Source organism: Diorhabda sublineata, chromosome 9 (genome assembly GCF_026230105.1).
Source record: "Diorhabda sublineata isolate icDioSubl1.1 chromosome 9, icDioSubl1.1, whole genome shotgun sequence".
Taxonomy (NCBI): Eukaryota; Metazoa; Arthropoda; class Insecta; order Coleoptera; family Chrysomelidae; genus Diorhabda; species Diorhabda sublineata.
The window spans coordinates 5,970,863-5,986,934 of NC_079482.1; the positions used below are offsets into that span (position 1 = coordinate 5,970,863).

The window sequence follows — 16,072 nt, forward strand, 5'->3', positions numbered from 1 at the left end:
ATCATGGATTTCACACCAAAATTATAATCTCCGGAAACAATAATGAACCAGACAATATCTCTCAACTAGTTCGTAGAAAAGGAAATTCCAATAGCAAAAAATAAAGAAACATAGTCTGAAAATAGTCGTAAGTGAATGCAAGCACTGATACCATGAAGACCACGAGCGAGTTTCTCGTGGTGCTCACGAGTAGCATATTAGCAGGGTTTTTCGGTTCTTCGCACTCTTCAGTTATATCATCAGATCTAGAAGGACGATGCGAAGAAATTACCATACCCATGTGCATGGGAATAGGATACAATAATACACGAATGCCAAACGAACTAAATCATGAAACTCAAGAAGAAGCTGGCTTAGAGGTCCACCAGTTTTGGCCATTAGTAGAAATAGGTTGTGCACCAGATTTAAAATTCTTTTTATGTTCTATGTACGCGCCGATATGTTTAGAAGACTTTTTAAAACCACTTCCACCTTGCCGAGGTATCTGCAATAGAGCAAGAACCGGCTGTGAACCTATTATGACTCACTACGGTTTCAAATGGCCGGAAAGAATGGAATGTGATCAATTTCCTGTTCAAGGAGGAGATATACTATGTATGGATCAACCCGCTCAAAATAACGCTTCGTCTACTCCGAAACCAACAACAAATAGGAAAAACTTAAAACCATGTAGGAACGGTTCAAAAAACTGCACAGTTCCCCTCGGAGACCAAAAAAGAAAAGAGTGCAAATGCCAGTGTCAACAACCCCTCGTCTCCATGGGGAGAGAAATTCCACTCGCCATAAACAGAAGCGTCGCAGGCATCGCAAATTGTGCATACCCTTGCAAGGAAACGTACTTCAACCCCGACGAAAAAGAATTCGCAACCATATGGATAACGCTATGGTCGGGTCTGTGCGCCGCCTCCACACTAATGACACTTACCACGTTTTTCATCGAAACGGAACGGTTCAAGTACCCTGAGAGACCGATCGTCTTTCTTTCCGCCTGCTACTTTTTAGTATCCGTAGGATACTTGATAAGAGTGGGAGTCGGTCACGAGGAAGTTGCTTGCGATGCAAATATCATCAAGTATTCTTCCACTGGACCAAGTCTTTGTACAACAGTTTTCTTACTCGTCTATTTCTTCGGTATGGCGTCTTCTATTTGGTGGGTGATATTATCACTAACATGGTTTCTAGCCGCTGGGTTGAAATGGGGAAACGAAGCGATAGCCAGTTATGCTCAATATTTCCACATAGCAGCATGGCTTATTCCTACTTTCCAAACTCTAGGAGTTTTATTATCAGGTGCAGTTGATGGAGATCCCGTATCTGGAATCTGTTATGTTGGCAATATGAATATGGATAATTTAAGAACATTCGTTTTAGGTCCGCTAATAATTTATTTAATCTTGGGTACAAGCTTCCTTTTAGCAGGTTTCGTATCCCTCTTCAGAATAAGAAACGTTATTAAGAAACAGGGAGGTGCTGGCGCAGGATCTAAAGCGGATAAATTAGAAAAACTGATGATACGTATAGGAATATTCAGCGTGCTTTACACTGTACCTGCAACTATAGTGATTGGTTGTCATTTGTACGAAAATACGTTTCACGAGGAATGGATGAAATCTTTAGCTTGTACTTGTCCGACTAACGTGGTGTCCGTTAAGGAACGACCACTTTACTCCGTCTTAATGCTCAAATACTTCATGGCTCTGGCAGTAGGTATAACGTCCGGAGTATGGATATGGTCGGGAAAGACCGTCGACTCTTGGAGAAGACTATCAAGAAGATTGTTTGGAAGATCAGATCTTTCTGGTGCGAACGCTGTATTAATCAAAAACAGAAATAAACCGCCTCCGGCAGGGTTTTTAATCGGAGGTCCAGGTAGCGCTTCACTACTCGGACCTACAAGTAGCGTAGCTTCGGCCAGTCAACACCATCTGCACCACCATGTTTTAAAACAACCCCCTCTCAGTCACGTATGACAAGCGGGTGAAGGAACAGCGCCTGTAATAGTGAACCATCCACCTCAAGGTTCAGGACCTTCGTTAAGTAATTACGGGCCCATTTGAGTGACCGCCTGGGGGCCACGCGATATGGTCACAGCTCTCTAGTCTTCGCCGGTGCCAATTCGGACACTTCATTTTTGTACAGAAGAAATTTCTTAATTTTGTTAAATATTTATTTATTGAATTTAAGTCTATAAATGTGGAGAGTTTTGCATACTCATAATGGGTAATTCATATTTTCGAAATTATTATTTTGATTGTTATAAACAAGAAAATTATATTTTAATATTAGTTATTATTATTATTTCACATGTATTACTGTAAAATATATACAGTTCGTCCCAAAATACAAAATATATCCAACAAGTAAGTTCGGTTGGTTAAATAAAAAGTGCATTTCATTGATTGCCGTTTAGTTTCTGGGGTGTCGTCAGTTAGCCAAGTTTCATCCCTCGTGCTAAAAGTTGGAGTACATTGCCCGTTCGTTGTTTTTCATATTGTTCAGTAAGAATTTAGGATACCCAACGTGAACTTCTCGAAATTTCAGTTTTTCATCAACCATGAAACCAAAGACCGGCATCCACACGTTCTCTATTGAACTGTCTGCTTCATTGTTTAATTAATCAATCACTCATAACATTTTCTCAATAAATTTCACGTTCCTTGGATTTATAAAATGAATCACTGCCGCGCATGCTCGAACTGCGATCGCAGCGCTACTGCTGATAGAATGCGAAACTAAACTTACATAGTGGATATACTTTGTATTAGGATTTGATGTGAAGTATTACAGGTCTGTGTTATGAATTTTATTTAGATATTTCAAATATTTCTCAACAATCTAGCATTTACACATATCTCTTATTTATAGGACAATTTGTATAAATTATTTTTGATAAGTTTAGATATTTTACTTTATAAATTATTAGACATTCATTTCTAAAACTCTTTCTTAAGAGATTCACGGATATTACTAATGATGAATTTCATAACCGTTAAATTACATCGATTTGACTCACAAATGTGTAATACGGTTCAATGCACTTTAATTTTCAAAGCAAAATATTTTTTAAAATGTGAATTACCTCCATTACTCATTTATATAAATAAAATTTACAATGTATGTACAGAAAGGGTATAGTACTCTAATTTTTTCAAAAATCAAATTTACCAACTTTGTTTTTTCTATGAGAAACAATTTATATCAATAGAGGCTATAATGATAGTAGAATTTTTATGAACTACAATTACGCCGCAACTGTCATTGAAATATCTCAGCGAACAATGATTTTATTTGTAATTGAATCCACTTGCAAACCGACCGATTTCATTGTATCTATAACTCATCAGTACAAGATAAGTCGTATGAGAAACTGTTTTTTATTTTTATAACTTGTCTTCTATTGAAAGGTTAAAGTTAACTGTGATTTGTTGGCAGTCCAGTCACTATCTCTTTTAGTTAAGAGATTATTCTCTTCCCATGCACATTTTAAAATCATATTAGCTATATATAATAAATCAATGAGTATTTTCATATCAAAATTTAATTCAAACTTCCAAAGAGGGACATTTGGGAATTTTGGGGACGCCGGGTCTAACACGCTATGTCCCCCCGAAAGCTGGCCACCTTATAAAGTGTGGTACAAATGAAAGGAATAAATTTGTTACTTCGTAAGCCGGCGACTTTAAGGGAAAATCCTGGAACCCGATTTTTATTTTTGACGTCATCAATGTAAGCTTGATTTAGACATAGCTAAAATTTTTAAATGGAAATGTGGGGTTTTAAATTATTATTTGAAAGATCTTTTCAATACCTATCCAGCCATAACAATATCTCTGAGTAAATGATGTTTGAATTTGTTTTAAAAATTAATAAATCTGAATTTGAATAGATCGAAACCTAAATTATGTGCTCAAACTGTTTATGTTCAACTAAAATACACTTAGCATGAGATAATGACATGGATCATTCATCAGACCTCAGAAAGCTAAAAAAGGACAAGTGGCAACCCTCCAAAGTAAGTTTAGTACAACTATTTATGGAAGATGTGAAATTATAAAGGAAAAAAAATAAAAGAGATCCGTTGCTTATAAAAGAGGTTCTTTCCTCTGATGAAGCTACATATCCATTTAACGGTCATGTCAATCGGTACTGGGCTACGGAAAATCTACACTCGGTGCAAAAGTACCCAGAGAAAGTTAATGTTTGGGCGGGAATAATAGATTATGGGATTACTGGACCAAGATATTCCGAAACAATCTTTACATGTCTTCAATCTTTAGAATTTCTTAAAAAAATTGAACCGGTTGTTTCAAAACAAAAATGATTTATGGCTGCAGTATGGCCTCCATATATGGCCTGATGCGCAACTACTGAAACGTCATTCCAAATCGATGGATGGGTCTAATATGGATAATAGAATAGCTACTTGGGTCACCTGATTTGATTTCTTTTCTCTTTATGGTGTTATTCGAAAAGTAAAGTTGACCAAAATAGACCACGAAATATCATTGAAGATAGAATTCGTATTGAGGGGCACATATAACATATAGGGAAGGTTCGAGAAGATCTTTCGAATAATGTATTACAACACCCACATTTATATTTAAAAATTTTAGTAATTACGTCATCAAGTTCACACAGATGACGTTAAAAATAGAAAGGTATCGTTTAAGTCAAGGGTTGACGAAATAACGATTTTATTCTTTTTATCTGTACCATACTGTATGTAATTCCTTGAAATAAGTCGGTTTGTCTTACAGCAGGAAATTTTTGAAATTCTGCAATCTGTGAACTAAATTCTAATGAATATGATTATCCTCTACATAAATTTTCGAAGAATTTGATTCACACTAATATATTTCCACAAAATGCAATTAAATATTATAAACAAAGGGATAACTTTAGAATAGCAAAAATTGTACATATATAGTTTATTCTAATTTTTTTTATAATATTATTAATTAAAAACTCACAAGTGAGTTAATTTTCTGGATTTTCTGAATTAATGGTACCATACCCAAAAGGATTTTTATAAAAATGTTTAGTTAACACTTCTGTTGATAGCTCATTGTTGGTTTACAAGAATTAACCATGACTTAGTTTAATAAAATGGAAAAACTTTGAAAATAAATGTATTGCTAGCCAACACCTTCATATTTGATAATAATAAGTTAACTTTTGAATACGCATACGGTTAAAAGAATTTCCATATGAAATCTAACATTCTATTGTGAAACTTTTCACGAGTAAAAAAAATATCTCTGTCTATTTTTTAAAATGTGGATTTTTTATGATTCTTTGTTCATGATATCAAATATAAAGTTATAATTATGAACTTGATGGTTTAGGATAAAATTGAATATTAAATCATTCCAAAGTTCTGAAGTTCATTTACTAAACAAACAATTGTACATCTCAGATAGATTCTTAATTACCTCAGAAAGCATAATATTGTTCACCAAATGAAACAAGGAATCTAGGCAGAGTAGAGAAGTTTTTACAATAGTGTGCTCTTTCAGTAGAAGAAATTTGCGTTATACATCAGGATCTAATAAGGCAACATCACATGCTCCCAGTAGATGCTGCCAGTATCACTTACCTTACCAATCGGCACAACGGTCCTTGCAGAACCTTGGCCTCCCGGAAAACTGTCCTCCATTCTTCTCGATGTTATATTTTTCTCCACCAGTTTCGGAAGCCAAGTTCTTTTAGGTCCTATTCTACGTAGTCCTGCCAACTTATATTTGTTCGTCGTGATAATCTGCGACCTTCCGGCTTTTGTTGGAATGCAAATTTGACTCCTCGACCATCCGGCTTCTGTTCGACGTGATCAAGCCATCTTAGTCTCGCACACACAATCTCAGCATAGTACGAATGCGCCATTCTTCTTGGTCTTGGATTGGTCCATAAATGCGTCCTATTTCACGATTTAAGGCTCAGTTCGTTAACAGGCATTGCCCAGGTTTTAGAAACATACATGATAACTGCCCTTAGTACCGTAGGTAGATCATCTGTGTCTGCTGAGTAGGCATCCAGCATCTTCTGGGCACTGTTTCCAGCTTTCACTCTCTCCTATATCTCCAGTGCAGTCTCGTTGTTTTCAGTTAAGAGAGAGCCAAGTTATTTGAAGTTGTCAACACGTTGTTATCTACAGTGAACGCTGCCGTTTTTGCGTGGGCTCGTCTGCGCGACATGAGGAAGTACTTCATTTTATCTTCGTTCACACTAAGGTTGGATTCTTCATTGATTGTCTGAAAGTCTTCTCAGAGCTCTATTTCCCTTCTGCTTAGCTGGCGGACATCGTCTGCGTAGCCCACCTTCTGTCTTAATCGGTTGAGTATTGTTCCTCCCGGTTTGGTCTGCAGTCTCTTCATAAAAGAGCTTCTCCATGCTCTTCACCTTACAGTGGGTGTTACATTAGGACTTTACCACTTGTCTTATCAGGCAGTATCACTAGCCTGATAATTTTTGGTTGGGAAACAATGTACATGAATTAATCGTGAATTTTCCATGGAATATATGTAACTTTCGAACTTTAAAGAAGAAAATTTTGCTAAAAGAAGGTATATGATGAATACAATTAAAAATATAGGCTACTTTTGTTGGGAAAATATTAATGGGAAATAGTTTTAACACGGTTAATTACAGAATGCTTGGCTTTTTCTTTTAAATTGTTCAATAAAAATATTTTTTATCGTGTTTCTTAGTCTTACTACCATATTATTATAATATACCTTATAATTTAATTCTAATCTTAGAACTGGCTACATTAGGATCCCTTCATGTAGAAAAATTGGAATTGCGTTATCTATTAGCAGCGTTAAGTCGGGGCAAACGATCAAAAAAATAAACATTTCGGTATTCAATTTTTTATGAGATACATGGATTCTAATTATGAAAATAGCTTAAATTTATTATGAATAAACGCAAAAAATTATTGGTAGACAATCTTCTTAAGGTTAAAGTGCTAATAGACAGCACAAAAAAGAGATAAATTGCTAAAAAAAAATGAAATACATAAGTACGTGTTTCTATATTTTATCTATTCAACAATTTCTTTTTCCTGAATGTGAGAATGAACAAAAAAAACTGCCTGCCAGATTATGGCAACTACAATAGGATCAATTGGTACCACGGTTTCTAAGAAATATTATAGAGGCAAACCTAAACTTAAAATTATACTCACAAGTAAAAGAAAGTGGTAAGTAGAAAATAAAGTATTTTTTTTTTCATTGTATTGATTCAAAGACGCCAAAAATCCACATTTTAGAACTTTATCACTGTTGCATTCTACAAAATAAAAGTATTAAATTTAATATGGAACATTCATTATTATTATTAAATCTCATAACGAATATTTTTTAAATGTACTCGTTTTGTCTTATATCTTGATAAATATATTGGCTACAATAATAAGAAGGGTGCACAGGAATAAAATTAAGTATAATGTACAGGGTACTATTCGTATTTTATAAAAAAAACTATTAAAAGATTCCTTTGTACTCTTCGCAATCTATACTCTACTCATTATGAGGATATGATTACCAAAAGTGATGAAAAAAATACGTAATTAAATATATTTTAAATGTATAGTTGGATGGTGTGGATATGTGAATGTGTATTTGATAATTCAATGGAAAAAATTTGGATAAAAACAGAAAGTGATCGTTTCAAAAGCCATATTTGTGCCATAATAAGGTTATCAGGGGACCATCCGGGAATTTGGAAAGTTTCATTTCATTGAGATATCAATGTGAGTGATTGGAAATTAAAATTTCGGGAAAATCTTCATATATATATATATTCTTGTAGGTTTTTTCTTGTTAGGATATAAGATTTTTTTTATAATAAATTATTGAAACGAACCCCATAACCTTTTGTACTTATAACCGTCTATTTAATCGTTTTGTAAATATCAAATCGGCAGCAACGTGTCACATAAGCTGCTAATTCGTACTAAATAGTTATCCTGTTGAATGTATGTAAAGATACACAAAGAAAGTGATTAACTGTATCCAAGATTCAATATTTATGAAATGTTGTGGTTGTTAGAAGTGTTTGATTTTTTTAAATACTTAGAAGTGGGTTATACCTAAAAGTATTAGAGTAAGAACCGAAAAATAGGCTCAACTGATGTCCCAATAAGTCATATTCTAAATTATTTTTTGATTTTGACTATGAATTATTTTCTTCAAATAACTTTTCTCATTTTCCGACATTAGAAATTAATACTACATCAATTAATGAAAAATTAAAATATATAACTGAATACAATTATCCAATTAGCTTTCTGACCATATACAATAAGCTTAAAACAAAATTTGAGCATGCCATAATGACTAAGTTCGTATAGATGTCGATCATCACCCTACGTTTTACGTTTTATAAATGCTGGTTAGATGTGGATTTGCACTCTGCACCTATAGGAGTTATAGTTAACGAAATCAAATACATCTAACAAAATATTTTTGTTTTTCACAAATAGGCAGATAAGGATCTTATCTTCCAATGGAAGACGGAAATATACAGGGTACATATACTGAAATCCAGAATAATGTTGGAGTTACAAAAATATCCATTTGTAGAGGACTCAATGTACATATCACAATTTTTACTATTTAAATAAGTATTTCTTACACATTTTTTTTCTCAAAAAAGTTACGCGTCTCTAAAGTAACACTAAAATGACTAATTCAAGTATTTTATAGTGTTTTTTAGCTAATTTTATGTGAACTAACTATCCTGCCGAACTTTATTCCCTCAGGTATTTTGGTGCACAGATTGCACTCTTTATTGTAATGGACGATAACAAATAATGCAGACGGTCTTCCGACCCGTGAACATGCCACATATAATTGCCCATGGGAAAACAATGGATTTTCTAGATTCAGACCCAACCTTTCAAAGATTGGCCCTGTGATTTGTTAATGTACAAAAGACAGATCGGATATTAAAGTCGTTTAAACTCAAACTGCAAATAAGAAATTCCCCATCTTTCTATCATCATTTTTAGTTGGTTTATGTTTCGAAGCATGATTACTACGAAGCCAACCTTTAGTCTTAAATTTAGGCCGGCAAAATACCATAACCTTGCTAGCGTCTATCCACTTCTTTGGAATCGGTTTATTACGTACAGTCCATTCACCTGACTGTCGATTAGACTCCGGTGTGAAATGATAAAGTCATGTTTCATCCATTGTTATATTTGGATTTATTACATTTGACGGCTCCGGGCACTGTTCAGAATCATCGATCCGTTATAGGTTTTGGTCGATTTTGATCCACTTTAAACGGAGCTTTCGCATACCCAAACATTTATTAACGATATGTTCAACACGTTCCTTTCAGCTATCTTAATAATCTTTTCTTTACGAAATTATTTTTTCGACTTTTTTGATGTTTTCGGGCTTCTATTGTGAGCATTGTCCTCGGTGATCATTTCGTCTCGTTTAAACTTAGGGGGCAAAGTTAGAATAATGTTTATCAAGCCACCTCTCGGTTTCCCTAATATTTTTTGCCAAAAAGCAATGCTTCACATGACAAAATTCTTTTTCATCCATTTCTTCAAAATAACCGAAACTGCTTTACTCAAAAAGTTTTAACTCACAAACAAATAGTAGCTGTGAAATGTATTTACCTGTCTTTTAAAGGTTAGAGCTAACTGGAAATGTTGTGAATTTGATTCTTATAAAACTATCTATTTGTCAGCCTAAGAAGTTTTCAGCCCATTTAGGGTAGGGTAGGTATATTTTTTCCAAATCACTATTCTCTTCTAATCGTCTAGTTTCATGAGCCTCGGTTAGCTCTTTATGTGATAATGCTGGTGGGAGGTAGGGCATATTCTTCCGAATTATTCCAACAATTGTTAAGTTAAAAGGCCAGGGAATAAGATTGTCAGCTAAAGATATTAGTAAGCCAATTACCTATTGTTACGTTTTGGTTGGTACCATAAAGTGAAACTGTTGAAAGCTCAATAAAGTAATTCGTTCTGAAGTTAGGATGAGTAGACTTTTCAACATATAGACTGGCATTAGGATATTTTATAATTCCGGAGTTTCCTAAAAGTTTTTTGTCAGTTGTGACATACGAACTTATACTTTGTTTAAAATACTTTACTAAATTCTTCCCAAACTTCAGATATGGGAGAACATTCTTTCTTTATCTTGTTACTAAACCTTAGAAAATCAATTAAATAGTCACGGCCTTACGTATACAATATTTTTAATAAGAATGTTTCCTACGACTTTGGTTTAGAATTCCTTTATACCCATTTTTTCCTTCCAAAGTTTCAAAATTAGTAAACTCCGTAAATTGTTTACATAACTCACTATTTCTTGAAATTGTACTGGTTCGCCAGAATCTAGAGATGTTTGTCTTTGCATCGGGTAGACTAGGAGTTTCATTGTGACCTGTCATAGAAGAAATATAAACTGCAACGGTACATTTTCACCCATGGCTCTATTTAGAATTCCCAATTCCAAATCTGTTTCATAACTATAAGGAAGAAAATCTGCTTTTAATTTAACAACAATATCTGATCAAGATTGGAATTTACTACGATTATTGAGGTATCGTGTGAACGCACTGCCTCGAAATAATTCACAAGGCTGTAAAACTAACTCATCATCAGAAATACCTCTAGAAACTCTAATTACCAAGAAGAAATTAAGTGATTCATTCTTCCTAGATGAGGAAATATCCCATTTATGAACTGGATCATAACGAGATGTAGGAAAAAATGAAGAAGATAAAGATGAAGAAGCAAGAGGAACATGATTATTGTGTGTTTCAACACAATCAGAAATTAGTGAGGTTGTCTTAGTTTCCAAATCAGATTCAAGTAAAATCATTTTCCTATCCAGAGAAATCTTGAGCTGAACTTGTTGATCACAACCTACTCTCAACAATATCTTCACATCTAACAAGAGCTGCTGAAGTTGGGCATGTATTAGTTTTTATCTACTCATTTTTGTGATTGCATAATATTATCGGTACGAAAAACTTAAGTAGTAAACTTTTCCTCTCAAAACTATCGACACATAACTTCGACGTACTAAGGTTTAAGTTATAGTAGGACCTGAACACTATCATTTGGAATATTGTACTAATCTATATGGAGAACATCTGTAAAAAACTGTGAGGAAAGCACAGCACAGCATCAATTAAGTAATTTTTAAGTATGGTAGTATTTTAGGGTTAAACTTCTATCTCGATCCAAATTAATTGTTATAAAATTTAAACGCAAAATAGTGGACTCATTGAGTGAAATAACTATTAAGTTGCATTTTATAAATGTGTATTTAAATGAATATTACACATTTTATGAATATTGAATCAAAATAGCTTTAAAAATATTTAGTGTAGAACATATCAAATTTTATACCATAAAAAATAAAAGAACAAATTGTCTTTTACACATTAGTATTTTTGTTAATCATTGACACACATATTCATTTGTACATTATTTTTATGATACATAAAATTGACTTTGACTGAGCACAAACATTGTTTTTGTATATTTTTTTAAATAAAATCTTGTACAGAATAAATATAATTTGTAATTGTGTGTATAGTAGTGTTAGTTGATGTAACTTGTCTGTATGCTTCAAAGTGTATACGATTAAATATATTTTATTGTTCCAATTTAATAACTGCATTTTTATTTCTACTCCTAGACATTTACAGGTTATTACCATGGGACAATTGAACCCAAAGAATCGATAATAATAAAAAATGGAAACGTTCAACGTCAATTTTAGAATTAACGTTTCCAACTACGAAATACATTTTTTCCTTATATTGGAATATTTATACAAAAACAGTCGAAACTAGTAAAGGTAAAATCATGAAATTTAAATAATTATTTCCTTTAGAACATAACCCCCCACCACGGCAAGCTTTGTGTATTTTCGACCACTAATTATATGAATTTTAGGTGTGGGGTTAGGTGGGGTTAGGTTCCGCAAGAAGCAAATATCCAAAATGAATTTTGTATGCTACCAACACGGTCATATGTTTTATATTGTCCAAATTGGAGTGGATGACGTTGCCCGTTTCAATGAGGCAAATGAAAATTTGAGGAAAATTGAGCTCCAAATTTCTAAATTATATTTAGGGCCCTCAGGGGGTAATAATAGTTGGCTCAAATTTGAATCTGAAATCCATCGCAGTTCCACTGTATCAGGGAGAATGTACTTGTTTAGGAAGAAGGGAGAGAGTATTAACTGAGATAATGTCAAGGAGTCAGTGGTATTCCCATCATCAGTAATAGACATTTCGGGAGGAGTTTTTTGTTCGGGGTGAAGTTTAAAGTTAATTCTATTGATTAGACGTGTAATACGGTTTTTTAAAGATCTTTCTTTTATATTAGGATAAATTAGGGACAAATCCTTCAGAAGAAGGGTTGTGTCGGAAATAAATTTGTTGGCTTCGGGGAGGGGGTCATTGATGCCATACGTGTTTTCAAAAAACGCAATAAATTGGGTGCCTGTAAGGGAAAATGATTCAGAAGAATCGTTGAATTGTTTATTTATAACAGAGCGTGATTCAGGGCTTATGAAGCGACAATCCTTTTTAGTCAGTTTAGATTTTTTGGTCTTCTTTTTCGCAGGGTTTCCGGAGCTGGATGTTAAAAATTCGGGGGGAAGCATCTGGATCTGGATCTGGATCTGGATGAAGATCAGTAGGAGATATAGACTGTGGTGAGTCAAGGCTGCTGTCATTTGACGTTTTTCGCTAGTTTTTGATAAGGAAATTAGAGAGGGAAAATGAGAAAGGGTGTCCTCCGAGGATACTACGGGAATAACCGAAGTATTAGTAGTGGCAGTAGGGTCAGCACAGGATGTGGGGATCAGATTGTCCGAATCATTTGATTTGGGAGAGGGATCTTGAGGGATGGAAGTGTTGGAGCATGAATCGGCAGTGTGCCCAGCCTGTTTGCAGAGAAAGCATTCAAGTTTGTCGGTAGAAATGAATATTCTGTGTGTTGTATTTTCATGACTAATGACAGTTGAAGTTTGATGAAGAGAAAAATCATTATTGGTTGGTAATACGTAAGTTACTCGGCGGAAGCTGAGTACATGTGCATATTAGTCATCAGGTGAGCCACATTTGACGTATGATATAGGAGAGGTGAGTGATAACCCTAGGTCTTGCAGTGCTTTCTCAATGAAGGAAAGACATTGGAAATGAGTATTCTTTTGGTTGGAGATATAAGCCGAAGTATAGGGATTAAATTAGAATTAACTAGGATACTTTGGTTGGTTTTTAGAAGTTCGTGGACTTGAGTCATCTATGATAAATAAATGCATATGGATCCGTGTGATATTCTGGATGCGAAAATGACATTTTTAGGAGAGACGATGCTACCTATTGATTTAATGTTGTCAAATAGTACAATGTTGGGGATAGAAGGCATAATGATGGCCTGATTTCGTGAGGGCACAGAAGGGGGTGGGGATTTTGCTGAGGTAGCTGCAGCATATGATAAAGGTGGAGAGTCAATATTTGGATTGGTTTTTGGTAGTGAGGGAAGGTTAGACATATTGCTGTGATCTTGGTTGCCAAAATCACAGTCAATAGTTGAAAAAAAAATAAGAAAAACGGATCAAATATATAAATAAATCTCAGCTCGAGAAAAACCAAACAGTCTGTGTCTCAGTGATTGGCCTATTGATATCCGGATACGTAAATAATTTTAAAGTATATTTATCAAATAACCGCATAGTTTAGTTTACTTATAAATATCACTTAAATAATTTCTGCGATTACTTTTACTATATCGTTCTATTCACTACGACTATTTATTTAAAACTAACTAAACGGCGCAACATTAATTTATTTAAATACCACAAATAGAATTCTACAAAAAGAAACATATCAATTTCGCGAGCTTGTTCTTATAGTTCTTCGAATATCAATTTCAAATTATAAAAACTTACCTCATTTTATAAATTTATTATTTTTATAAATACTTCTAAAAATATGTATATCTTATGCGAGAAAGTATTCGTTGAAAAGGATTCGAATCATTATAAATAGGACGGAATTATATGCCGTTATTTAGACAGATGCACTTAATTGAAGTCCTACTTGGAACTTGGCAAAAAAATCATAATTATACCTCGTTAACTCACTACAACTGAATATTAAATTATAAAACTTTAATAGACGAGTGAAATGTACCTACCTGTAAGGCGTTTGGTTTAAACAAGGTAGCAGACGTGAACTGAACCCTTTTTGTACCACATTCGTTTTTTTTTCTGGAAAACGAAATTTCAAAGCAGAAACAATAAAGGAAAATAAATTCGTTATTCTGATTTTACGTTTGACATATCAACTCTATAGGGGTTAAATATGCGTTAGTAGGAGAGACCGTTAATAACATCAAGCAATTCTTTGTTTGTTTGGTTTGTTTACGATCGCTGACAAGAGCAGGAATATTTTTTTCAGGCATAAATGCTAAAATTTGAACTTTGTTGCTACTATTATTTGGTATCTTAAGAAGTTGCCGCGAGTGGTAGGATGCGTTCTCCATAACGATTACTGACTTTAGTGGAATGTTAGGTAAAAGCTGTTCAGTTAACCACTTTTCAAATAATTCTGTTGTCATATCTTCATGACAATCAGCTGCACAGTTGTTAATTTTTTTAGCACGAAACGTCTTTGCTTCCAACGTGTACTATTATAACGCGTTTCCCTTTAGAATACGGCCCATTCAAACAGCAATTTTTACTATTGTCAAGTCAACCGAAATTCACTACATCGTAACTGTCAAATCATATTTCATCTAGATAAATTATGTGTCTATTAGAACTTCGGTAGACTGTTATCTGATGCAAATGAACTTGTCGTTATCGAACTATCCTTGACGATTCGGTTATTGCCATCCGTTTATTCAGTTTTTTGTGTTTAAAACCATATGCTGACAACACTTGACGCAATGTTTCTAAACTGGTATAATTGTGTTCTAGATAATCTGCTACCTTTTGCTGTATTCCTTCTAATGTCGCAGCCCTGTTCTCCTTATATAAACTGATTTCAGTTTTTCTTTACATGTTTTTCGTTTCTGTGAATGATCCACAGCAACGCCTTTCGTGACTACTCGATAAATGGAAAATTTATTTACTCTAGTTAATACAGCAATTCTTATTATGATTGCATTATCAGGTGGATGAATATTTTTCTTTTTTAAACATTCGAATATATTTAAGATAACTGTTTGTTGCTGAATGCTGTGTTTGTTGTTGAATGTTGAGTTGAACTCAGAAATGTAGGGACACGAATTCTGATGTATTTTCATGCTTAATTGACTATAAAAAAGCTTTTGACTGTATGTCACACAAAAAAATGGTCAATATCGGGGATCGACGCACAAGATCTAAACATCATAATCGGACTTTACTGACACCAAACAGCAACAGGCAAAATCGAAGGGTCCAGGTCCAGGTCCAGTAGAGGTTGAACCTCTACTTTGAGGTAGTATTCAGCGAAGTCTTTGAGAATACAACTGCAGGCATAAAGATCAATGGAAAAATTGTAAACAATCTTCTGCCAAGACCAAACTATTTGTAAACTCAAAAATACAAAAAAAATCCACCCTAAGATGCCATGAAGAGATCATTGAACAAGTGTCATCTCTAAGATACCTGGGCACGCTCTTCAACCAGCAATGCGACCCAAACCTCGAAATTACATAAAGAATTGAGCAAGCAAAACCCTGTTCTTTTGTACAGATGCGAATGCTGGACTATGGATGTGGCCACAGAGAAGAAAATTGATGCGGTCGTAATGGGTAAACATAAGGAATTTCTCACGACAATCAAGGAGAGAAAGTTGCAGTGTCTAGGACATATAATGAGAGGCGAGTGATGTGAGATTCTCCGCCTGATAGTAAAAGGGAAAATTGGAGGGAACCGGTCGGTTGGCCGTAGACAAAATTCATGGCAGATGGCTTGGACAGATAGAGCTGCGGTTTCTCGTGCGACAATAGCCATTTGGATCGTCAACCTCCGTAGGGTGACGGTGTCGCAAGAAGAAGAAGATCCTAGATCCATATTATTAAATTCATATCTGT

The 16,072-nt window shown here is 34.3% G+C and overlaps 2 protein-coding genes across 5 annotated transcripts in view; one reads left to right on the plus strand and one right to left on the minus strand.

Moving 5' to 3' along the window:
• LOC130448657 (frizzled-2) overlaps positions 1-11,645 on the plus strand; it is a 427,377-nt gene extending 415,732 nt beyond the window's left edge. For all 4 annotated transcript variants that reach the window (XM_056786115.1, XM_056786116.1, XM_056786114.1 and 1 more), the window contains one exon: positions 1-11,645. In XM_056786115.1, the coding sequence (XP_056642093.1) occupies positions 153-1,970 (1,818 nt within the window). In that variant the 5' untranslated portion in view covers positions 1-152 and the 3' untranslated portion in view covers positions 1,971-11,645.
• LOC130448987 (craniofacial development protein 2-like) overlaps positions 7,148-16,072 on the minus strand; it is a 21,305-nt gene continuing 12,380 nt past the window's right edge. Inside the window, exon 2 of the mRNA XM_056786620.1 lies at positions 7,148-7,287. Coding sequence (XP_056642598.1) covers positions 7,148-7,287 — 140 coding nt within the window. The remainder of the gene's footprint in view (positions 7,288-16,072) is intronic.